Source organism: Scyliorhinus canicula, chromosome 15 (assembly GCF_902713615.1).
Source record: "Scyliorhinus canicula chromosome 15, sScyCan1.1, whole genome shotgun sequence".
Taxonomy (NCBI): Eukaryota; Metazoa; Chordata; class Chondrichthyes; order Carcharhiniformes; family Scyliorhinidae; genus Scyliorhinus; species Scyliorhinus canicula.
The window spans coordinates 31,628,657-31,654,668 of record NC_052160.1 but is presented as its reverse complement, the minus strand read 5'-3'; the positions used below and the strand labels follow the sequence as shown (position 1 = coordinate 31,654,668).

The 26,012-nt window shown below is 48.0% G+C and overlaps 1 protein-coding gene across 1 annotated transcript in view; it reads right to left on the bottom strand.

Moving 5' to 3' along the window:
• The window catches only part of LOC119978502 (netrin-3-like), a 378,885-nt gene that overhangs the window by 89,689 nt on the left and 263,184 nt on the right, over positions 1 to 26,012 (bottom strand). The window contains exon 4 of the mRNA XM_038820177.1: positions 25,749 to 25,898. Coding sequence (XP_038676105.1) covers positions 25,749 to 25,898 — 150 coding nt within the window. The remainder of the gene's footprint in view (positions 1 to 25,748; positions 25,899 to 26,012) is intronic.

The window sequence follows — 26,012 nt, the reverse complement described above, 5'->3', positions numbered from 1 at the left end:
CACGGTGCGTATCTCCATGCCCAACCAGGCCCAATGGGGTACATGGTGGCCCCAGTTAGCACTGTAGGCTCTTCCCCGCATGTTTTTACCCCCCCCCCCCATCCCTGCACCCCTGATCCCGTCGGTGCCTGGCACTGTGGGGAACTGTGGCCCTGGCGCTTGTCCCTGATGCCAAGGGTACGATCAGCAGCACTGCCCTTGACGGCGGTACAGTCTGCGGCCCCGCCCAGTGCCCCCGTAGGGGCTATGATGGGCATTGCCCTGGGTGAGCTGCATGGTGCCCCAGCGGCAGGTGGCAGCTGTGTGGGTGCCATGGCGGGGGGGGATGCGATGCAGGGTTGGGGAGATGGAGGCACCCAAAAGTTTGGCGTCACTCTGCAGAACCAGGGGCCACAGTTGAGCCTCTCTGTATCCTACTTCCTCTCTGTCCCTCAACAGCCACGACACCAATTTCACAATTTTTAAAAGCACTAGTGAACTGTGCCATCGGGAACTTGGCCCATCCAAGGCGGAGAGTCGTGGGGGGCTGGCGAATATCGGGTTCGACCCGCTAATGATATGCAAACAGTGTCTACTGTACGTGCATCCTGGACCGCGTTGACTCTACTGTCGAGTTAATGGAGAATCGTAATTTGCCGTCAAATCATCACCCGCTGCGATTTTCGCTCTGGAACCTATTTCCGGCCATTCGCGTCTCCCAATTTCGGCATCAGCCAATGGAGAATCCTGCCCTATGACTAAATAATCCGTCTTTCAAATAGCCGCTATACGATCTTTTATATCCACCTGAGAGAGCAGACGGTGTCTCAGTTTAATGTCTCCTTTGAAACACAGCACAGCATTGCACTGGAGTACCAACCTGGGATGGATTGTGTTCGTGTCCTGGAGTGGGACTTGAACTCACATCTTCTGGATTCTTTTTTTTTACGTTATAAATTTAGAGTACCCAATTCATTTTTTCCAATTAAGGGGCAATTTAGCATGGTCAATCCACCTGCCCTGCACAGCTTTTGGGTGGTGGGGGTGAAACCCTCGCAGACACGGGGAGAATGTGCAAACTCCACACAGACAGTGACCCAGAGCCGGGATCGAACCTGGGACCTCGGCGCCGTGAGGCAGCAGTGCTAACCACTGCGCCACCGTGCTGCCCTCATCTTCTGAATTCTGAGCAGAACGACCCATGCTTCCCACTGAACCAAGTTGGAACACTGAACAAGTGAATAACCACAGCCTTCTGAGGGTCGAGAGTCACAACCTCACCTTAATCCTAAATGACTACCCCCATATCCTAACATTGATCCCCCATGTTCTAGAGTGGCTCATGGTCAGCCACATTTGCAGGAATTATCCGGAGGACCTCAAACTCTAGATTTCAATGCTTGACTAACAGCTGGAGTCAGTATAGCGCATTGCAAGGCATGAGAATATATTTGGAGAAAGCCGTTCCAGAGCTTAAAAGAATGCCAGCAGCGAGGGAATGGATGACCACCAGTGCAGGAGGGCAGTTGCCAGTGATCATCACACAGACAATTCCAGCAGTTGAGGTAGACTGTGCCAGCCAAGGTTCGGGACTTTGGGAGGAATGTTTGGAATCAGGTCCTCGTCGAGCCCCAGTTGATGATAGGACTCTGGGCTCAGCCACAATAAGACTGCTGGAGAGGCAGAGACAGGCAGGCGAACATCTAGTAGAGGTGTCGGAGATGATGCATGTACAGTGGAGGAGTCTATCGAAACAATGACTTGTGCGTTGGTTCTGGTATGTTGCGCATGGCTTTCTCGTTGGTGACTACCATCGAGAGCTAGGTATTTATATCGCCCATATGTGCATTCCATCACACTAGCCATGGACTCAGTAGAGCTGTATTTGGGGCTCCTTTCTTTTTTAAAAAATATTTAATTCATTTTATAGTATGTGGGCATTGTGTAGCCAGTATTTATTGCCCATCCCTAGCTGCCCATCGCCCAACCCTTGAACTTAGTCAGAGGGCATTTAAGAGTTAACCACATTACTGACGATCTGGAATCTCAAATAGGCCAGACCAGGTAAGGATGGCCGATCCGAGTATGATCAGGTGCTACTTATCCTCTATGCTGGTGACTCCATAGCCGTCAATAGATGATGCCTACTTTGGAAGGCATATTGTACTGTCATGCTTCATGATTGACAGTCATTACTGAATGAAGGCTACTGAAGGACGTCTCAATTGTGCAGGCAAGAATGTGCAGGTGTATTAGTGATTAGTCTTTACTTAATGGTATTTTGCATGGCTTGATTTGTATGTTTAAGGTAGTGGGATATGGTTGCACATGCAGCATCTGCTGGTCTTCCCATAAATGACACATCAAAGAGATTGGCCAAGGTTACTGATAAGCATGAGAAGTCACATGCTACAATGTGGGCAAGCAGCAGAGATATGGCTCATGATAGCTTCATTGACTTAAGTGCCAGAGCAAAACTGGTATCCTAAAAAGAGTCATCTCTTTTCAACCCATGAGAGAACATCCACTTGGCCTTCCAGGAAATAGAGGGTGCGTGTACTGAGCTAATTCCGAATGGAGGCTGGCAGGGGTGGGCACACATTCAAAACATGCAAACGTTTGCAGATGAGGAAATGGTGGTCATATACTGCCCAGTGAGTATGTGCATGGATACTCCTTGTGGCACATACTGCAATGCTAAAAAGAGTGGCCAAGGCACCAGAAGCAAATTTCAGCAATCCTATTGTCTGCTCTATGATTGCTTGTGTTCAGCATTATAATTTTCCTCCACGGCATTTTGGAGATGACATATAGGTATCATGAGTCACATCTGGGGGATAACCTTTGTCACCCAGGATAAAAAACCCTGCACTTGGGCAGGAGCCTCAAATAACTGTGGCAGCTGAGAGTTCGTTAAGACGCATGTATCATGAGAGCTCCCTGGGAAGTGAGTACCCACCTTTTCTGATGGTCACAGACAACTTGAATGTTAAGGGAGTAAAACCCTTTTCAATTGACAAATGCCGTTCCCAGGGAATTCTAATGGCCACGTGTGTGCAGTCAATGACAACTTGTGACTGTGGGAGCTGCACATTGACTCCAAAGCCAATTACTCACGTGACCTGGGCCAACAGCATCTTTTGTGAATCAAATGAATTTGTTGGCCCTTTTGAACAGGACATTGGTCAACATTGGTATGTTGCAGCCTGGGTATTGCGACATATGCACCTGCAGTTAGATCTGCCCTGCTATCAGCTTGATTACCTTCTATACTGTTGATCTGCCATGTTATGGAACAGCTGCCTCCATTGGACATACAAGACCAGACCACTTGAACCATGGACCCGCCCTTTTGGCCACAGCCTAGCTCCCTTCAACCACCTTGCAGTCTTGCCATTTGAGGTTTCAACCACCACTACCCTCTTGCCAATGCAACTACTGTGCTGTTTGAGGACCTGACCACATCACCATCACCCCAACACCTACTCCTTGCCGTTGCTGGACTGGCCAGCTTCTCCACCTCCCTTCCTCTGCACTGCTGACTTAGACAAACACCAAACTTCACCTCAGATCCAAATATTGAACAACCTCGTCTGATGAACAACACCTAAAGCTATCGGAAAACAGGTTCCCTTGCGCCACTGATTTAATCTTGATAGTAAGACTTAACATAGTGAAGTTTCCATTTAATGAGTATACATGATTTGCAAATACATGGTAAATAGGTTCCGGGCATTGGATGGGGTGATGCCTGCTCCACCACTCACATGTCACCGACAGAATTTCTCACTCAGCCTGACATCAGGAAACCAAGATTTTGGCTCAAACTCTCAAATTAAGCCCCACCTTTCAGCTCGTTTCCCACTTTTACAGGTCCCATTAAATACTGCCCAGTGAGTATGTGCATGGATATTCGAGCCACTGCAAATTCGTAGGCCAGTTGTTAGGTATCTGGTGTCTAAAGCAGGTGTTCCTTGAAGAGGTTAGTGAGGAGCCTTATGCTTATTTGAGGACCTCTCTATCAGGTAAACAAGGATTGGTCCAGCAGCATAACCATTCTCCAGTCACTGCAGCAGCAAGGAGGATTTTACTGTCAACACTGGTCTGGAGTCAGGAGAAGCAGCAGTGTTACCCCAAACCCTGCAATCTCCCAATCTGTACCCCTTCAAGCTACATATTACCCTGATCACTCCCTTACAAATGCCACAGTGCCCTAAGCACTCGCCAAACTCCACAGTAGCCCATTCGGCGACATCTCCCCAGCCCTGCCATTGCCCCCTTTCTCCCATCCAGACCCCAACTTTGTGTGAGCAGCTATGAACTCTAGCCCATGCCATACAGAGTGTCCAATTAACATTAATGAGGCATACTGCGAATCTTTCAGTTTGGATGGAGTAGTGTTCGCAATAACATATCACCAAAAAAACATGGGCTGATGTATTTCTGCCTCTGTGAATGATTATTAGTGCGTCTGTAATAACAGATAGCTAGAGGTAAAGTGGGCTGTGGAAGGAGATTAAATGTGTGGGTGTTAGAATTTGTAATTGCGGCCAGTGTACATGGTCTGTGGGAGGAGATTAAATGGGTGGGTAGAGTTAATGATAAGGGAGAGTAATAATAATAATCACTTATTGTCACAATAGGCTTCAATGAAGTTACTGTGAAAAGCTCCTAGTTGCCACAGTTCCTGCGCCTGTTCGGGGAGGCCGGTACGGGAATTGAACCTGCGCTGCTGGCATTGTCCTGCATTACAAGCCAGCTATTTAGCCCACTGTGCTAAACCAGCCCCATGGGCTTTGGGGAGGGGCAACAATCCAGACTTTACTCCGGCCTCTGGTATATGGTAAAAAGGTTAAGGATGAGTCATGCTAACATACTGTGGATGTTGCTGCTTAATTAGTCCATTTTACAGAGATTAATTTCCCTCTCACAGCACCCAATGAGTTAGCAAGTGTAAGTAATGCTTTGACATTTCAGCTTTGAATCTCAGCCAGTCAAAAACGGAATCTATCCAAGTTATTGTCGGAAAGTTTTGACAAAATACAAAGTGCAGCTGGTGTGCAGATCTGAGCCAAGCCTGGAAGCTGTTAAGCAGCCTCGAGTATACAATATGAAATGTAATGAAAGTGCAAGGAATTTTGGGAATGTTGGAACGTTTTGAAAAGGAATGCCGTGCTGCTTTGATTTTTTGATGACTTTGAATCACAGTCAAGGCTGGCCAACAGTAAAGGGATTTTGTCTGTTGGAATTAGCTGGACTCTTGCGAAGCACACTGGAGTGAGTGACTGTCATCAAGCTCTTTAAAACAAACATGAATAACAGAGGGGAAAATGAAAAAATGCAAAGGCAAGAGCCATTTTGTGAAAAGGCTGTTTGCAAACACACTCCAGATATAGTATGGAGTTGGGTGCAAATTACCACTGAGCTGTGTAAAGTTACAGGATTGAAATTGGTGGCACGGTGACACAGTGGTTAGCACTGCTGCCTCACAGTGCTGAGGACCCAGGTTCGATCCCTGCCCCGGGTCTCTGTGCATGTGGAGTTTGCACATTCTACCCGTGTCTGAATGGGTCTCACCCCCAAAACTCAAAAAGATGTGCAGGGGAGGTGAATTGGCCACACTAAAATTGCCCCTTAATTGGAAAAAAAGAATTGGGTGCTGTAAATTTACCAAAAAAATAGAAAAAAAAGTTATAGAATCGAAGAAGGATGTAACTCAACGTATGAGGGAGAATAATAATTTGAAAAAGAAATGTTCATTAGCTAGTCAATACAAATAATATCTGAATCATTGAACAATTATTTGAACTGAGCACCTCAGTACTTCAGGAATCTGGGTAAGGAGAGAGTAATCACACAGGATAACATTCTTCATCAATGCTCTATCATGAAGAATGGGATAAAACTGAGGTGCCGACAAGTTCATTTCTCTCCACTGTCCCATCAAACACTCCCAGTACAAGTGCAGCACAGATTATATGTTAGAGTAAAGTCCTTTCGAACAGCATCCCATCAAACACTCCAAGGTCAGGGCGAGAAAGATTAGATACAGAGTAAAAATCCCTCTAAACATAGAATTATACTGAAAGATGCCATTCAGTCTATTGTGACTGACTGTGCCAGTTTTCTGAAAGATCTTCTGAAAGGTTCCATTTTCCTGCTCTTTCCCTATTGGACTGTAAAATTGCCCCTTTAAATAGTCCTTGTAATATTGCTGAGTGTTGGGGAAAGCTGAAATATCTGTGCATAAACTGAGAACAATGCCAGCAGCGCAGGTTCAATTCCTGTACTGGCCTCCCGACAGGCGCCGGAATGTGGCGACTAGGGGCTTTTCACAGTAACTTCATTGAAGCCTCCTTGTGACAATAAGCGATTATTATTATTATTATTCATGATTAACGTATCATGGCCGGCACTACGACAACATGCTGGGAATAACAAAAACAATGTATATTTATGTAACACCTTTATCGCAAGAACCCCAGGAGCATTATAAAACAAAATCTGTCACTGAGCCACATAAGGAGATTAATGCTTGGAACTTGTTTGAAATGTAACAAGTCTGATTCACATCATGCCTGAGTCTGCCTTTGGAGGTAGATATCTTGAGATCAGTTCAATAAAAGCCTCTCAGAGAAACACACAAAAGAAGTACAGCTGTCTTATACTTGCAACATGGGGCGGGATTCTCCGACCCCCGCTGGGTCGGAGAATCGCCGGGGGCCAGCGTGAATCGCGCCCCCGCTGTCCGCCGAATTCTCTGGCACCGGAGATTCGGCGGGGGCAGGAATTGCGCCGCGCCAGTTGGCGGACGCTCACAGCAGCCCCCCCGGCGATTCTCCGACCCGCGATGGGCCGAAGACCCGCTGTTTTTTTGCCAGTCCCGCCGGCGTGGATTAGACTAGGTCCCTTACCGGCGGGACCTGGTGGCGCGGGCAGACTCTGGGGTCCTGGGGGAGGGGTGCAGGGCGATCTGACCCCGGGGGGTGCCCCCACGGTGGCCTGGCCCGCGATCGGGGCCCACCGACCCGTGGGCGTGCCTGTGCCGTGGGGGCACTCTTTTCCTACGCGTCGGCTGTGTAAGCCTTTGCGATGACCGACGCGTAGGTGAAACCCTCCCGCGCATGTATGGGGATGACGTCACCAGCCACTGATGCTCCCGTGCATGCGCGGACTCGCGCCAGCTGGCGGAGTCTCTTCGGCCCCGGCTGGGGTGGCGCCTAAGGCCTTCCACTCCAGCCGGCAGGGCACAAACCACTCCGGCACCGGCCTTGCCCTTGAAGGTGCGGAGGATTCCGCACCTTTGGGGCGGGCCGACGCCGGAGCGCTTCACGCCACTCCATCCCGCCAGGACCCCCCGCCCCACCGGGTACGGGAGAATCCCGCCCATGGTGTCAGAAGTGGGATTCAAACCCATGTCTCCAGTTAAAAGAGGCAGAGTAGACATTGAGAACCCAGGAATGTAGAAAGGCTCAAAATCTGCAAAAGAGCTGCTAAAAAGAAAAAAGGAAAACAGGCAAAGGCTGCAAGTGAGATAACTCAGAAAGGCACACAGAAAATACAAATCTGCACAAAAGCTGCTGAAACACAAGGACAAAAAAAAGCACACTAAGGGGTCAGAAGCTATACTGTATCAGATTCTCCTCCTACACCTTGGAATACAAACTCCCCAGGTGATTAGGAGGGGGAGCTTCCTCCCATTGGAGGAACCCCCACAGGATATAAACCTCGACCTGGGAGCAGGCCAGGGAAGAGAACCTTGAGGGGAGTGGAGTGGACAGTTATTGTACTGTGGAGTAGTAGAATAAACCTTGTTGTTTCCTGTCTGGCTTTGTGAGGAATCCTTGCCTTCGGTTATAATATTGATGACAAGGATAAAGTGGAACTGCCACAACTACAAGACCCTTTGCCTCCAGCTAGCCGCCACGGGGCTTGGAGAGGTCTCCACCACAGACAGTGCAACTGCGCTCATCGGTAAGCTTGAAACCTTTGACGCCAGAACTGACGATTGTTGAAAGGGTACAACAATATTTTCGAACAAATGTCATTGCAGACAATGAGTGACAGACCATTACTTTGCTGACCGCCATCGGTCCAACTTGCATATTAATTAAAAACCTCACTTACCCTGACAAACCAGAAGCACTGGCATTCACTACATTGGCCGACCTGGTCGGCCGACACCTGAATCCGCAGCCCCCTATTATGGCCCGATGGTGCTGGTTTCAAACGGCTCCACAGGCCCCAACTGAGTCAAACAGGGAATATTTGGCACATCTGCGGGGTCTCGCCGCCTCCTGCATGTTCAGTGCTGCCTTGGCTGATTCTCTGAGGAACCGCTTCATTTGTGAACTGCGGGAACAGGAGATGCAGCGAAGGCTGCTGATGGAAATGCCCATGACTCTCCAGAGGGCCATAGACTTAGAGCTTTCCTGGAAGAGTGTCAAACGCAGGCTCCAGGAGCCCCAGGCCTAGCGATCCTCAACATCGGTCATCGGTGGGACCGCCGTCTAGAACCTACCAGAAATTAGCAGCCAGGGTCATCACAGGGTGGGAGGCATCGCAGGTCGTGCAACCGCCACCAAGATTGTTCCCGGAGTGATCAGGGGGTCTCCCCCCACCCGACATTCCCAGAATGCAGCCGCCAACATCGAGCAGAACACGGCAGCCAGGAACGAGGCTCATGGAGGTCACGTGAAGGAGCCATTCCCAGGCAACAGGCCAGTTGTCATCTCCTGCTGAGAGGAAAAACACACTTCCTGGATGACCTAGGCGCTGAGGAACCACCCCTTCGCTACATTGTGTCACGGACATCAGGATCGCACCCATTGGGGCGACTGCAGATTAATGGACACCCACTAAAATGGAGATCAACACAGAGGTGGCAGTCTCCGTTATCAGTCACCGCATGTTCACAGCAATCTGGACCGGCCTCCAGGTGCTCGAACGTAGGGATACAAGAGCCTGGCTAGCCACCTATACTGGAGAACCTTTGGTGATCGAGGATACTGCCCATGTGCCCATGATATACAGGGATCAGTCCACGTGCCTACCATTGGTGGTAGTAAGCGGCGACAGACCAAGCCTATTTTTGCGCGACTGGCTGCGACATCTGCGACTGGATTGGCAGCACGCATGTCAGATGTACTTCTTTGGGGCAGAAGGGATGCTGATTAAATTTCCATCAGTTTCTTCCGAAGGCCTCAGTACAATAAAGGGCGTGATGGTCACAATCAGCGTGAATGAGAATGTTCAACCCAGTTATTTCCATGCCGCCCTATGTCATTCACTCTTCGACCAAAGATCAACCATGAGCGGGACTAGTTGGAACAGTTGGGAATTATCCGTCCCGTCCATTTTGCAGATTGGGTGGAACCAGTGGTCCCAGTAATGAAGACTGATGTGTCAGTGCAATTGTGTGGCAATTACAACATGACCGTCAACTGAATGTCCCGTCTCAACCATTACCCAGTCCCTCGAATTGAAGACCGTTATGCCAGGCTCAGTGGGGGCAAGACATGCACAAAGCTGAACATGCGCCACACATGCCGACAGCTGATGCTAGACCAGAGGCTTCAGAAATACGTAACAATCAACACCATAGGGGTCTGTACAAGTACACCCGTTTGCCATTTGCAGTCTCCTCAGCCTGCGCAATATTCCAGCATGTCACGGAGAATATATTACACGGTTTGCCAAGGGTGGCCGTCTACTTGAACAACATTCTCATCACCAGAACCTCTGAAAGGGAACATGTGGAGAACCTCACCGAGGCCTTTGAGTGGTTTGCTCAGGCCAGAGTCCACCTCTGGTGAACAAATTGTGTTTTTCATGCACCTGATGTCACGTATTTGGGCAACCGGGTAGATAGCAGGGGTCTCCATCCATGGAAGACAAGGTACGTGTGATTCGTCAGGCCCCCACCCCTTGTGACACGATGGAGCTCAGCTCTTTTTTAGGTCTGGTGAATTATTATGGGAAATTAATTCCCTGGATGGCAACGTTGCTCAACCTGCTCCACCAACTACTGAAGAAAGAACAATGGGACTGGGGCCCCTCGCACTAGAGGGCTTTCTAAGACGGGTTACTCACCAATTTTGACCCATCAAAAGTTTTGCTCCTTATGTGTGATGCCTTGTCATATAACGTTGGAGCGGTCCTGACATCGCATGCCTGACAGCTCGGAGCGGCCGATGGCCTTTGCGTCCCGTATATTTGTGGACACCGAAAAGAACTACATGCCGGTGGAAAAGGAAGGTTTGGCCGTCATATTCACAGTGCAAAAATTCCACCAATACGTTTATGGACGCATGTTCATGATATACACTGACCACAATCCCCTGTTGGGGTTGTTTAAAGAGGACCTAGTGATCCCGCCGATTGTGTCCGCCTGGGTCTAGCTATGGGCACCGTAGATGAGCGTCGAGAATGGCATCCTTTTATGGGGGACCCAAGTGGTTGTGCTGGAGCAGGGCCGCGAGCCTTTGTTGAACAACCTCCACAACGAACACCTCGGGGTGGCCAAGATGAAAATGCTGGCTCGCAGTTATATTTGGTGGCCCGGATTAGACTGCATGATCGCGAAGGTTACCCATAACTGTATTCTGTGCCAGGAGCATCCAAAGGCCCCGCAGGCACCGTTTAGGAGTGGCCCAGAAAACCATGGTAGCGGGTCCACATAGACTTTGCCAGTTCGTTCCAGGGGGCACATTCCTCACACTAGTGGATGCCCACTCTAAATGGCAAGAGGTACACTGAGTTCCCACTGCAACCACACAAGCCACCATAGACAGACTGCGGAATATCTTCAGCATGCAGTTTCCCCAAATTCTTATCTGACAACGGAACGACATTCACCAGCCAGGAGTTTGCGTCGTTCATGACTGCGAATGGCATCCAGCATGTACGTACTGCCCCGTACCACCTGGCCTCAAACAGGTTGGCCAAACGAGCAGTCCAAACCTTTAATCAGGAAATGAAGAAAATGCCCAGAGGATCCTGGAAGACACAGTTGGCATGTTTCCTCTTCAGTTACCCCACAACGCCGCATGCCACGACCGGAATCACGCCAGGGAACTACTCATTGGGAGACAACTAAGGACCCACCTCCGCCTTGTCCTCCCTGATGTCGAGGGATGGATTCGGCAGCATCAAGACCTCTCAATGAGAGACTTGCGCTGAGGCCCATAGATACGTACCTTTGAAACAGGTAACACAGTCTATGTATGAAACTTTGGGGCGGGAGCCACATGGATCCCTGGCATGGTCATCCGCGCAACAACACCTAAATGGTCCGGACCGAAGGAAATGAAGCATGCCGCCACCTGGACCACATGCGTCAATGGGACCAAGAGCCACTGGAGTGAAATCCGAAGACCCCACTCAGATCCGGGCGCCATCCGCCGTGCGGCATTGGAGAATCCCCGAGGCCCCACCAAGCTCAGACCCCCACTCCTTATATCCGCTGCCCATCAGAAGTTAGGAAGCCGGGGTAACCGCCGCGCCCATGGGTCCGTCCAGCGACGATGATGACAGCGACACTGGATCTGACATGGACGCTGGGCTGCCAGACAACCATATACCAGCACCGATAGCACCAACAACTTTGCCGGTCGAACAGCTCCAAATTCGTCGCTCGTCATGGAAACAACCGTGCGCTACATGTCTCCTGGACTGGCTATACCGCCTTTGGACACCCGCTCTCTACCCAAGCATTCGAGGGATCCACTGTCGGAAGGCAAGGTCATTTCGCCAGACTTTCGGGGGGGGGGCAGGGGAGGTGTTACAACTCCCTAAGAGGTCAGAACATACATTGTATCAGATTCCTCTCCTACACCTTAGAATATGAACTGCCCTGGTGATTAGGAGGCGGAGTTTCCTCCCTTATGGAGGAACCCCCACAGGATATAAACGCCGACCTGGGAGCAGGTCGGAGAAGAGGACCCTGTGGCGGAGTATAGTAGAGAGTTATTGTACAGTATTGTGGAGTGGTAGAATAATAATAATTTTTATTGTCACAAGTAGGCTTTCGGGAGTTTAGGGAGGAAGCCAGAGCACTCGGAAGAAACCCACGCAGACACAGGGAGAATGTGCACACTCCACACAGTGGCCCAAGCTGGGAATCAAATCTGGGACCCTGGAGCTGTAAAGCAACAGTGCTACCTACTGTGCTACCATGCTGCTTTGTGTATCCTGTCTGGCTCCGTGTGAAATCCTTGACTTCAGTGACAACAAGTTGCAAGTGAAATCATTGTCTGCAGATAAAAAAGACAAAGGAAGGACAGACAGAGGCGTCAAGTAAATTACTGAGTGAGTAAAAATTACTCAAGTAAATTTTCCAATCCTATCTCCAGTCCAGTTCAAAAATAATGCAAGGCAAAGTTGGCAGTTTTTCCAATTACAATGGCAAAACTATGAGATTGCAACAGAATAATGAATAAACCTGAAAAGATAAGAGCAGCTACCCTTTTAACACTGCTAGGGAGGGACTGCTACAAAGTATAAGTAAAGTCGCCATAGTCCCAGATGGCCATAGGCTGCTTTCCCCTTTGAAGGGATGAGCTGGCTGGTGGTGATTTAACCTGAGGAGGACCAGTCGTCAGGGGAGGGACAAGGCTAAGAAGGTGGAGCCTTCACAAATAACCTCAGCCGGTGTGGGAATTGAATCCATACATGACTCACTCTGCATCACAAACCAGCTGTCCAGCCAACTGAGCTAAGCCTGTAACTGGAGAGATTTCAGCAGATGAGTCTGATGAAGAGCTATACATGATACAACAGGTTGGTTCAGCCAAGTCCATAGGTGGCAAATGGTTTGTGACTGTTCCAATGATGATCACAGATGGAAAGTATCAAGCGAACAAGAGGTGATAGGTGTGTCATGTTTTATAATGAATTTCACTGATCTGTATGAAGTGCCTTAACATTGCAATCTGAAAATTAAGCCCTTGAAAGTAAGAGAGTAAGAGTGAAGCTATATGATGGCACGATACTCATACCGAGAAGACAAATTAGTTTGACAGCCTAAGGCAATGGCAGGAAGGAAGCCAACAACCCAGCAGAGACATTGAATCTGACAGACAGGAGCCTAGCTAAAATCAAGTGAATTACCCAACAAGATGCAATTCTACAAGCACTACAAAAAGTAATGATAAAAGGATAGCCTGAGAGCATATAGAACACACCTGTGGTCACAAGAACATATTGGACTTACAAAGGTGAATTGACAACCGAGGATGGCATCTTGTACAAAGGAAGTAGAATCATCATCCCGAAGGAGATGAGAGGAGAGATGTTGAAGCGTGTCCATGCAAACCATCAAGGAATTGAATCAAGTCTGAGAAAGGCAAGTGATGTGCTTTACTGTCCAAACATGAGTAAAGGCATTGAAGACCACACTGGCCAACGTGGTGCGTGCAATGAGTACCAAGCTAAACAAGCCAGAGAGCAGTTGAGGACACATGAACTACCAGACAGACCATGGATATAGCTGGGCTTAGACTTTTTTATTTTGGCAGGTCATGATTATCTTGTCACTTGAGACTAATGTTATATATATTAGTCCTTCCAGCTGCCTTCAATGACAATGAGGGAAATAGTCAAATGTTTGAAAGCTCATTTTAGTCAGTATAGCATTCCACACATTATGATGAGTGATGATGGCTTTCAGTTCACAAGTGAAAAATTCAGCCTATCGACAAAGAATTGGGAAATTCAGCAGTACGTGTCATCTCCGTACAATTCCCAATTGAATGGAGAAACGCAGGTGGCAGTGAAAATCGGCAAAGGACTCATGAAAGAATCAAAAACATTTGACGTATGCAAGGCAGTACTTAAGTGGGCAAACACACTGACTGAAGGCATGGAAAGTAGTCCTGTCCAGAGACTGATGTCACACAATATGCAAACTGCTTTTCCAATAGAAAAACAGCTACTGAGATCAGAAATAGTAACAGGCGTGAGGGAAAAGATGAAGGCGAAATGATAGAAAGCAAAATTTTAGTTTGACAAGACAGCCAAACCATTACCAGTATGAACAATGCTCTCAACAGGAGTCAACCAAAATGGAAACTCGCCACATGTGTTGTTGCCTCAATCGTATGCAGTGAAAGTGAATGACCAAATATACCAGCGCAACCGGAGGCATATCCGAACAACAAAGCTGTTCCTTCACAGCAATTGGTCTGTCGGGGGGAAGGATTCTTATCAGCTGTACTGAGTACAGAAGTACCGTCAATCCCAGAGGTCCATGAGTCCTCAACAACTGCAATGGAACAGCAAAAGTCACCAAGGCAACAAGGATCTGGGTAATAACGCTCTCTGGGCAAAGAGAATCACCCAGAAGAGCAGTCAACGCAAACGCATTCTGGCGGCAGGGAGAAGGGTCGGGGTTGCAAGGGGAGCAGGTGTGTTTCCAAAACCCTGTTGATTTAAAGAAATGCACTCTGGTTCTGGGCCAATAATATTAGGAGCAGCCCTACATAAATCACATAAAAACCTGTGTAAGTGCTGGGCAATCAGCTTGCCTTCCCACATGACATGATCAAGAGGAACCATCAGTATAGGCTTCCCTAGAGCCTTTTCAGGCAAACTGCAACTTCTGGATGTGAGAGCAAATGGACTCCCTGGAAGTTGTGGTTCTCTTGAAGCCCATAATAGCTGCAAACCTCTCAACATTGAAGGGATTTGAAAACAAAGATGAGAATTTTACAATCAATGCATTGCTTAACTGGGAGCCAATGTAGGTTATCAACCACAGGGGTGATAGGGGAACGGGACTTTGTGCAAGTTAGGACACAGACAGTGGAGTCTTAGATGACCTCAAGTTTACAGAGGGTACAAAATGGGACACCAGCCAGGAGTGCATTGGATTAGCCAGGTTTAGAGGTAATTAAAGCATGAATGAAGATTTCAGCAGCAGATGAGCTGAGACAAGGGTGAAGTCAGCAATTTTACAGAGGTAAAAACCTTAATGCTAGCATGAATCTGAGGTTGGAGGCTCAGCACATCTGCAAAGATATTGCGATTCAATGAGACAGTGACACTGGGGCCTGGAATTAGCAATTCCAAATTCACTCCAGAAAAATACATACCAGCTCTCACAATTTGTAAATAAAATTAAACTTCTCTCATGATTTCACAAGGGGTTCTGAAATCTTGCCGCATTCCCATGCATTACAAAATCAGAGCAATTTCTTAAACCAATGTTTCTGCACATGTGCAGCACCATTACATAAAATGTTGTTGACCATTGCTGATAAAGAAAGGAAAACAGCAAAATATAGTGAATAAATCATTCCCACCCTCAACCCTAGCTACCCCTCTGTCAGCTCCCTCTTTAGTGCCCAAATTTTCTATTCACACACCTTCACACTCGATAAAACCGAACTTCATCCAATCGCTGAATCATACCTCTGCTTAAATATTTTTCCGGAATCACGCTCATCACTGTTTACAAGACACAAGAGAAACTGTCAGTTATCTGACAATCAGTCATTTCCAGCTTTCTGTCCCGTCCTGTGTCTCACTCTCTCCGTATCTCACTCTCAACATAGATTGGATTTTTACAGGAAGGTATATTCACTGCGCACCTGACCAAAAAGTCAGTCATCAGCAAACCCACCTGAAACCCGAGTGCCAATATGGAGGAAAGTCCCACCTCAGAGAGCTGCCAACCAAACTGATTGGCCAGCAGCTCTGTAGACCCAGCAATGCCAGGTTCAAACAGTGGTCACTGCTTGGATATCAGGCAGTCCCCAATGAAAAGAGGTGACAGACCTGGACTGACAGGGAAATCCAGGCTATCATCGGGGACTGACTATCAAAGTGGGACAAGTGGAGTGTGGTGGGATGAAAGACAGGTTGGAGAGGTGAGAGGGGATGGTTAAAAAGAGCGATCCTGGACATCCAATGGGCACAGGTGACCCCCCCCCCCCCCCCCCCCGCCACCAGGAGGTGCACCCCCTCTTCCTTCCAACAGCAATCCACGTAGTGAAAACTATCGGACTATACACCTTTCCTCCGCCTTCCCTGCTGCATGTAAAATAGAGGCTGAGGTGGAATGAGGCCCTTAGAAGACCATTAATTTGTCACTTTAAGATCTCAATAGGCCTAAGAATGGCTGCCTGATGCCTTCCCTTTATGCCATAATATGGGAGATAGGTGTTGGCGGTTGGGAAGGTGGTGAGAAGGCCACCTTCTTTATTTGATGAACCCCCTCACCTTCAAGTACACGGACAGGGGTTCATAAAATCCAGCTCCTGGTGCCTGCTCTCTCCCACTCATGCTCTGTGTGTGTGCTTGTGTCCCTCTCCCTTTCTCAGTCACTCTCGCTAGCTTTCTATTTGCATGTGTGTTGCTGTCTATTTCTGCTTCAGTCTCTCATTCTCTCTCTCTTTTTCTTTCTCTCCATCTATCTCTTGTTTTCTCTGTCTCCCTCTGTCGTTGGCTGTCCTATTTCTATCACTGGCATTGCTATGGTTGGTGGTCCTCTAATCTCTCATTCCATATTGCCAGTCATCCTCACTGTTGAAATGAACCGGACTATGAAAGAAGACTAAAAGAAGCAAATAAGAAAAAAAAGAGCCACCCACTTTGTATAAATTAATAGTAATCATGCCCAATTTTGAGACGTTTTTGTCAATCAAAATAGAGTATTCACCAAAAATCTGCTTCATTTACTAGTTCCACAAACAGAGATACTAGGCTGGTAAACGTAATGCCTCTATCTATTGAGAAAGAATGGACAAGTGATAAAAGGAAGAATTTTAAAATGTTTTTTCTAAAGCATTTTCAAATGCAATAATATAGATTTTGTAAAGAGCACTGACCTATTAGAGATTAGATAGCCATTTATGAGGTTCATAATCAAAGTGACTATCTATATTGGTTTATGTTTGAAAAACAACATTCATTTTTTTATACTAGCTCGCTGGCTTTTTAAGAGTTTGTCATTTTAGTTATGAGACAGTAGGGTTGAGATATCTACAAAATCATTCTTTGTCACTTTCCCGACAGCAGAGGTGGTTGCTGGAACTGTTTAAGCGAATTCAGTCAGGGACTTTATTCAAGAATTTTCATTTATAAAATATGAGCAATGTATCCAATTCAGGAACACCATGGTCAGTATCCCAGAGACTTGGGATGAGACAACATGGCACAGGCTGATTTTGTTTGAAACTCTCTTCGGTTTTATTACATCTTGCTGCATGAAGGCTGGAGATGCACAATGTCAGAGCACAGATACTGATGGAGATCTGTTAATGTAGCACAGCAAGTGGGTGATGGGTGTCCTCAGGCTGTAATTCAGAGGGTTGTCTGACAAGTCCTCCTGATTCTGCAGCAACTGGTGCAGAACCAGCTCCAGGATAGCAATGGTATCAACATTATGGAGGATGTTTCAGCAGCAATGCATAAGACCACAGTTATGCGTTCTCATGATTGCAGTCATCAAAAGACTATTGCAAAAAGACATTGCAGGCTGGTGTGTTTGTGATTTGCTGCTGGAAAGTTAATGGAGTGTGACGAGCAAACTGACTGATTCAAACACATTACTGTGGCACAGTGAATATACATTGGGATTCATTCCTGACATTATTTTACAAAAGCTAAGAGGTTATGACAAAACTGGATAAAACACTGGTTTGACCTCAACCCCAGGATTGTGTCCAATCTTGGGCACCACGCTTGATGAAGGATGTGACAGCATTAGCGAGGGTGAGGAAAAGATCATGAGAATGGTTGCAAGAATGAGGGTCTTCTTCAGTAATGTGGACAGATTGTAAAAGCTGGGGTTATCTCCTTAGGGGAGAGAAGATTGAAAATTAACTAATTAAAAAGGAGGAAAGTAGATCAAAAAATAAATCTCCCGGGTGCTCTGGCTTCCTCCCACAGTCCAAAGATGTGCAGGTTAAGTGGATTGACCATGCTAAATTACCCCTGAAGTCCAGGGATGTGCAAGTTAGGTTATGGGTATAGGGCGGAGTGGAATGGTGCAGACTCAAAGAACAAGTCAGCACAGGAACAGGCCCTTCGACCCTCCAAACCTGTACTGGTCATGATACCAACCTTGGCCAAAACCCTCAGCACTTCATTGTGCTATATCCCTCTATATTCATGTATTTGTCAAGATGCCTTTTGAACGCCGTTAATGTATCTGCTTCCATAACCTCCCCTACCAATGCGTTCCAGGCACTCACCACCCTCTGCCGAATGGCCTCACTGTAGCGATTCTATGATATTGCATGGTTGGCAAACCGTGAAAGCTTCTGAAGAGATGAAGCCGTATCTGCTCAGAAAGGGTGAGCTTAGTTTTGAGAATGGTGTCATAGTTTGGGGACCTAGAGTGGTTGTCTCAAAACCAGGAAGACAGTTGTTACTAGAAGATTTATATAGTGTCCATCCAGACGTATCAAAGATGAAAATGTTAGCAAGGAGCTACATCTGGCGGCCTTGTATTGATGCAGTCATAGAGCAGATGTAAAACAGTGTGACCAGTGCCAACTACAACATAAATTACTTGCCACTGCTCCCTTACACCCTTGGAAATGGTCAGGTTGGCCATGGGTGAATATTCACATATTGATTACATTGGGCACAATGTTCCTGGTGTTGGTGGACGGCCATTCAAAATAGATTGGGGTTTTCAAAATGAGGTCTACAACATCTCACGCTGTACTTCAGAAGTTGCGTCAACACTTTGCAACTCATGGTGTGCTAGAGGTGCTAGTTCCAGACAATGGCACAGCATTCAATAGTGCCGAGCTCCAAAAGTTCATGGCTTTCAATGGAATTAAACACACGGCACCATGCCACTCCTCATCAAATGGGTTAGCTGCCCAAACTGTCAAGGCTGGCATGAGAAAACAAGCTGCTCAATTGGAGACTAAAGTGGCACGTTTTCTCCTGGCTTACAAAACCATCTTGCATACTACGATAGGACTAACTCCAGCCGGGTTCTTACTGGGCCGTTGCTTAAGGACAAGAATAAGCTTTCTAGTTCTGAATTTGGCAAGGAGGGTGGAGACAAGGCAATTGTCAAACGAGGAACCACGATTCTTCAAAAATTGAGAGGGCATTTGAGATAGATGACCCGTTCTTCATGAAATGTTTTGGAATGATCCAAAATGGGTTCCTGGAGTTATGGTGGCTAGAACAGGGATACACTATCACATAAGGTACAAGTATAAGCCAAGTTAGTGAAAAAGCACGTGGACCATTTGAGAAGATGGAAGCCATTCTGAGAGCCAGTCCTGCTGCCGAATATAATTGTGCCTGAAAGTAATGTGATGGTTTGCTCAAGAGATGAAGTGGCTGATCAGCCAATGTGGCAGTAGGCCAAAGTGCTGCTCCCATTGGAACTGAAGAAAGTGAGACACAGATTCCAGAAGAGTGTCCCAGTGAGATAATTGCAGCAAAACCTACCTAACAGTTGAGCCGCAGCCAGTTAGCTACTTCACTCTCAGAGGAAGAGAAAGTTCCCTGACAGACTGAGTTTTTGATGGACTATGTTTCTCAGTACTGCTATTTTCTAAATGGTATAACTATTTCATATATTGTATAATAAGGGAATTAATGGAGAGGGATATAGTAGTTGGCCCCTTTAAGGGCATACATTAGGAAGGTCATGTGATCCTATCTCCCAATGGGAATTGAGCGGGGGGGGGGGATCTTGGTGCAGAGTCAAGGCTTTTGGAGCCAAAGTAGATCCTACAGCGAGTAGTGATAACATTGTGACAGATTCTGGAGGGCATTCTCCATCGGCCGACGCCGGAATCGCAAAAGATGATTGGGCGGAGAATCGTGCATCAACCAGAAATCAAGGCTGGCACCAGATGCCTGAGAGAATGCAATGCTCCGGTGCCTTGATAGCAGTGTGAATTCATTCTACGCCACACATTATGCCGCACATAGAGTAAACGCCGTTGGCATATCATTAACGGTCCATCCCGGTATTCTTCGGGGCTCAAGTGATGCTCCGCTTCCACCAGGACGAATTATCAACGATGAGGTTCACTTGTGGTTTTAAAAATCGGGAAACAGGCGCAGTGGCTGCTGAGGGATAGAGCGGAGGTAGGTGGTGTTCCCAGAGGCGCGACAATGGGCTGGAATGGCTGGCTGGCGAGTAGGAGCCGTCTGCCAGGGCCGGGGGGAATAGTGGGGGATGTGGAACAACTTTTTGCACTTGAAGATTAACAGGTTTCAGGCAGAACAAAGAGCATCTTTTACCACGTTGATGATCCTCCAGCAGCAGCTGATGTTTGTCTCAGAGTGCATCCTTGGGAACAGCCCATTGAGCACAGAATCCTATGTCACAGAGCTGCTGAGGATGAACCTTGACAAAAACCTCGGGCGGGATTCTCCGACCCCCCGCCGGGTCGGAGAATCTCCCAGGGCCGGTGTCAATCCCTCCCCCGCCGTGTCCTGAATTCTCTGCCACCCGGGATTCGGTGGGAGCGGGAATCGCACTGCGCCGGTCGGCGGGTCCCCCGCGGCGATTCTCCGGCCCACGATGGGCCGAAGTCCTGCCGCTGACATAAACTACCTACCTTACCGGCGGGATTGGCGGCGCGGGCGGGCGCCATGGTCGTGGGGGGGGGGGGGGGGGGGGGGCGGGGCGATCTGGCACTGGGGGGTGCCCCTATGGTGGCCTGGCCCGTGATATTGGGGCCCACCAATCGGCGGGTGGGCCTGTGCCGTGGGGGCACTCTTTTTCTTCCGCCTTCACCATGGTCATCACCATGGTGGAGGCGGAAGAGACCCCCTCCCCTGCGCTTGCGCTGGTATGACGTCAGCAGCCGCTGACGCTCCGGCGCATGCGCAGACTTACGCCGGCCAGCGAAGTCCTTTCGGCCCCGGCTGGCATGGCGCCAAAGGCTGTTCACGCCAGCCGGCGGACCGGGAAATACTCCGGCGTGGACCTAGCCCCTCAATGTGAGGGCTTGGCCCCTAAAGGTGCAGAGACTTCCGCACCTTTGGGGCGGCCAAACGCAGGAGTGGTTCACGCCATTCCAACACGCCGGGACCCCCCGCCCCGCTGCATAGGGGAGAATCCCGGCCCTCATCTCCCTCCAGATCTTCTTTTCAAAGGCACATTCTACAAAGAGGTGGACAACCATCTCTTCCCCACCACAGTCCCCTTGAGGACAATGTACAGATGGGGTGAAACTCTGCGTGTGTAGGAAAGATCTTGATGGGGAGGTCTCACCACCAGCCCAGTTGGGACTTGGTGCTTGTTTAAAAGTTCTGGTGAGGAGGCATTCTGCTAAATGACCTTGACAGTCTGCTCAGGGAACTATCAGATAGGATCCACCTTCTCCTTTTCCCATAGGGCCTCAATGTACAGACCACTGTCTAATGAACTTGTAGTCAAAGGTGTTTCTCAGCATACGTTTTTCCACAAGGGGCAGGTGGTATGGCACAGTCCAACTAATTGGAGCATCCGCAGAAGCCTGGCCAGGCACATCTTTCACAACACCAGTGACAGGCAGAACCGCAGCACGTAGTGACACTTGGTGTTGGTCTGCCAAGGAACTTGCTTGATGCAGCCACACACAAAGGTGGCCATCAGGATTAGGGCGATGTTGGGAATGTTTTTCCCCCTTTGATCTGGAGGCTTGTACATCATGTCCTTTCAAATGCGGTCCAATTTTGACCTCCAGATGAAGCGCAGAACAGCTCAGGTGTTCGCCACTATGCAAGAGTGAGGAATGGACCAGACCTATGACACATCAGTAACACCTCACACCTAATGACCAGGTTCTTATCTGCAATGGAGAGGGAGCCTCGCTCCCACATATCCAATGTTTCTTTCATTATACCTAAGATCTGTAGAGAAACAGGTCGTATTGAGGAAGCAAGGGGTTGCAGAAGGATTTGGACAGGCTAGGAGAGTGGGCAATGAAGTGACAGGTGAAATACAATGTGGAAAAGTGTGATGCTATGCACTTTGGAGGGAGGAATGTAGGCACAGATTATTTTTTAAATGGGGAAATGCTTCGGAAATCAGAAGCACAAAGGAACTTGGGAGTCCTTGTTCAAGATTCTCTTAAGGTTAACGTGCAGGTTCAGTCGGCAGTTAGGAAGGCAAATGGAATGTTAGCATTCATGTCAAGAGAGCTAGAATATAAGACCAGGGATGCACTTCTGAGGCTATATAAGATTCTGGTCACACTCCCTTTGGAGTATTGTGAGCAGTTTTGAGCCCCATATCAAAGGAAGAATGTACTGGCCTTGGAAAGGGTCCAGAGGAGATTCACAAGAATGATCTCTGGAATGAACAACTTGTCGTATGAGGAACAGTGAGGACTCTGGGTCTGTACTCTTTGGAGTTTAGAAGGATGAGGGGGGATCTTATTGAAACTTAAGGATTTTGCGAGGCCTAGATAGAGTGGATGTGGAGAGAATGTTTCCACTTGGAGGAAAAACTAGAACCAGAGGACACAATATCAGACTAAAGGGATGATCCTTTAAAACAGAGATGAGGAGAAATTTCTTCAGCCAGAAGGTGGTGAATCTGTGGAGTTCTTTGCCGCAGAAGGCTGTGGAGGCCAAATCACTGGGCGAAATTCTCCCAAAACGGGAGAAATCGTCAAACTGCCGTAAAACCCGGGCGGGTTTTACGGCATCGCGCCCCTTCCCGACGGGGGACCGATTCTGGTCCCCCGTCGGGGCTAGCAGCCCGACGTCGGAGGCCCCGACAAGTCGGGCTTAACGAAAATCGTTAAGCCCGCTTGTCGGACTTAGCGCCGGCTGACGCGTCATATGACGTCAGCCGCGCATGCGCAGGTGGAAAGACTCCACCCGCGCATGCGCGGGTGACGTCATCGCGTTTTTGCGCGAAACCCGCGCATGCGCGGTCCGGGTTGCCCCTCAGCCGCCCCGCGTATTGATACTGCGGGGCGGCGGAAGGACAAATAGTGCGCGGGCATCGGGCCCGCTGCCCGCGATTGGTGGGCACCGATCGCGGGCCCATGGCACCCTTGGCACGGCCGTGGTACTGCCGTGCCAATCGGTGCCATGGTTATTTTTTTCCAGGTGGTCACGACGTTTTTACGAATGGCAGGACCAGGTGTGTTTGCCGTTCGTAAAAAGGTCGTAAAGGGCTGGGACTTCGGCCCTTCTAACAGCTGTGAATCGCTGCCGGCCGTAAAAAAACGGCGGCAGCGATTCGTGTCGGGATTTCGGCGGGGGGGGTGGAGAATAGCGGGAGGGCGTCAAAAAAGTCGGGAAGGCCCTCCCGCTATTCTCCCACCCGTCGTGGGGGGGGGAGAATTTCGCCCACTGAGTGTCATTAAGACAGAGATAGATAGGTTCTTCATTAATAAGGGGAATCAGGATTTATGGGGAGAAGACAGGAGAATGGGGATGAGAAAAATATCAGCCATGATTGAATGGCAGAGCAGACTCAATGGGCCAAGTGACCTAATTCTGCTTCTATGTCTTATGGTCTAACTTGCTTCTTCCAGTTTTTAATGTATGCCTTGATGTCTCTGAACCATATCCCCAGAACCATCAGGCCTTCTGACCTGACGGTGAAAGGGATTGGTCAGTCTAGTTCTCAAAGAACATGGCCTCAATCTTGCCACAATTTATCTTGGCTCCCGAGGCCAGTTCGAACTGGTCGCAGATGTTGATCAGTCTGTGCACTGGCAGTGAATCCAAGCAGAAGATGGTGACATCATCCATATACAAGGTGACGTAGACTTGAGTGCCTCCATTGCCAGGGATCACCTCTGTGGCCGTACATATCATCTGCTCTATCATCTGTTTTCCATACTCACTAGCAGGTGGGACTGGGAGTAATCGGGAATTATTACCTTTAAGCTCCTGATTGCTTGTCTCCTTCATAGCTTCCTAAAATCTGCCTGTAGAACCTCATCCCTATTTCTATCTATGTTATTGATACTAAAATGGACCATAGCCTCTGGCTGTTCACCCAACCCTTCCATATGTTCTGCGTCAATATGGTTGGCCGAGATCAGCTTCTGGTAAATGGTGATTCCTAAGCTGCTGATGGTGGAGTCTCAGTTGCGGTGTTTCCATTAATAGTCAAAGGGAAATGATTGAGCTTTCTTTTGTTTATACTGATCATTACTGTTTATGTGGTGAGCGTTAGCTGGCGCTTGACAACTCAAGCCTGGATAATATCCAGGTCTTACAATAGATTGTAATGGATGTTTCATTATTGGAGGAGTTATGAATAGAATTGAATACTGTGGAATTGACAGTGAAAAGTGTGACTCCTAATCCCCTGATGCAGGGCAAATGGCTGGAGCAAGGATGCTTCCTTTAGGAATTCCTTGCGCGATGTCTTGGGACTTATGTGTTTGTCCTTAAATAGCCATAACCACTTTACTTTGCTACAAGTTTGACTCCATTTGACGCCCCCCACCCCCCCCCCCCCCCGCGCCCCCCCCCCCCCCCCCCCCCCCCCCCCCCCACCACCTCCAATGCTGCCCCACCATTGCCTTCAGCAATTTTCGAGTTCTATGATGCGATACTTGGTCCAATTCTGCCATGATGGCAAGGACAGTTAGTCTCACCTCCCCTCTGTAATTCAGCTCCTGTGTTCTTGTTTGGATGAAGGCTGTGCTGAGATCTTCAGCTGAGCAGTTCTTATGAAATCTAAACTTACCACCAATAAGTAGGTCACAGATGATTAGGAACATACTACAGCTTGATCATACTACAGATGACTTCTTCCATCACTTTGCTGATGCTTGTGAAGAAGTTGATATGATGACAATGGACTGGGTTAAACTTGTCATTTTTGTGGATAGGACATACCTGGAATAGGACATATCTGGGCAATCATCCACATTGTTATGTGGATGGAAGTGGTATAACAGTACTGAAGCAGCTTAGCAAGGTTAGCAACTAGCTCTGAAGCACAGATCTTCAGTTATAGAGGCCGAATGTTGTTAGGGTTTATTGCATTTGCTGCATTCAACTGCTTATACCTGCTAATACCTGCCACATGGAGTAAACCAGATTTTCCAAAAACTACGACTAAAACTCAAGCAGGAGGAGGCTGAGTGGGATCATCCACTAGGCACTTTTAGCCGAAGACACTTACAAACACTCCAACCTGGAATCACAACCATTCTCAATAGGAAGCGTTGGGGAAGAGGGCATTATCCTGGTTGATTGGATCAGCTATTCTGTCTACAGCTGCTTCTGTGGCTGTTTAGCTGCAAGTAGCCATTTTAAGTTATGCAGGTGCTGCTCTTGGCACATCTTTGTGTGCCCTTCAATGGACCAGGGTGGTAATTATTGAGGGAGTTATGTTGAGCCATGCGGTTCCAGATTGTGATGATTCACAATTCTCCTGCTTTTAGTTCTACAGTGCCCCATTTACACATTGGGCTGCTACATCGGTCCTGAGTCCTACTGAATACAGCCGTAGTTCCACATTATATATTGGAGAATATAAAATCAATGAGTGTATTTGGAAATTGAAGAAGCACGAGCTAGATATTGCGAGGAGTGTTAGGACGATATTGTATAGCTTTTCAGTTGGATATTGTATGGAGTGTCAGTTGGATGTTGTGTGGAGTGTCATTTGGATGTAACCAAATTCAATTAATACATTCTTGACAGAATTGTCTACTTTTTAGAAACAGTCAATATCCTAAATTCAGGGCAATGTGGGAATCTTTCCCCTGACCTACTCCTCACTCGAACCAATGACTTTCCAGACTTGATTAGGCACCAACTGCTATGGCATTGACTATAGTAATGGAATAAAATTGAAACAGAGAGAGACTTACTGATACAAGGAGCAACTGGAGATCGGCTCTGCTGGTAGCCCTTAGCACAGCGATTGCATGTGATGCCAGTCACGCCATCCTTGCAGGGACACTGTCCTGTCGTCTGATTGCAGGTTTTACCAGCAGCACCAACAGGATGACAGTCACAAGCTGCAGAAGTAAAGGAATGGGTACAAATTGGTCACAGTGTCAGATTAATATAATTAGCCATTTGGTAGTACAGAACTTGAGCATTACTGAAAAAAGAGACATACTGTCAAAGAC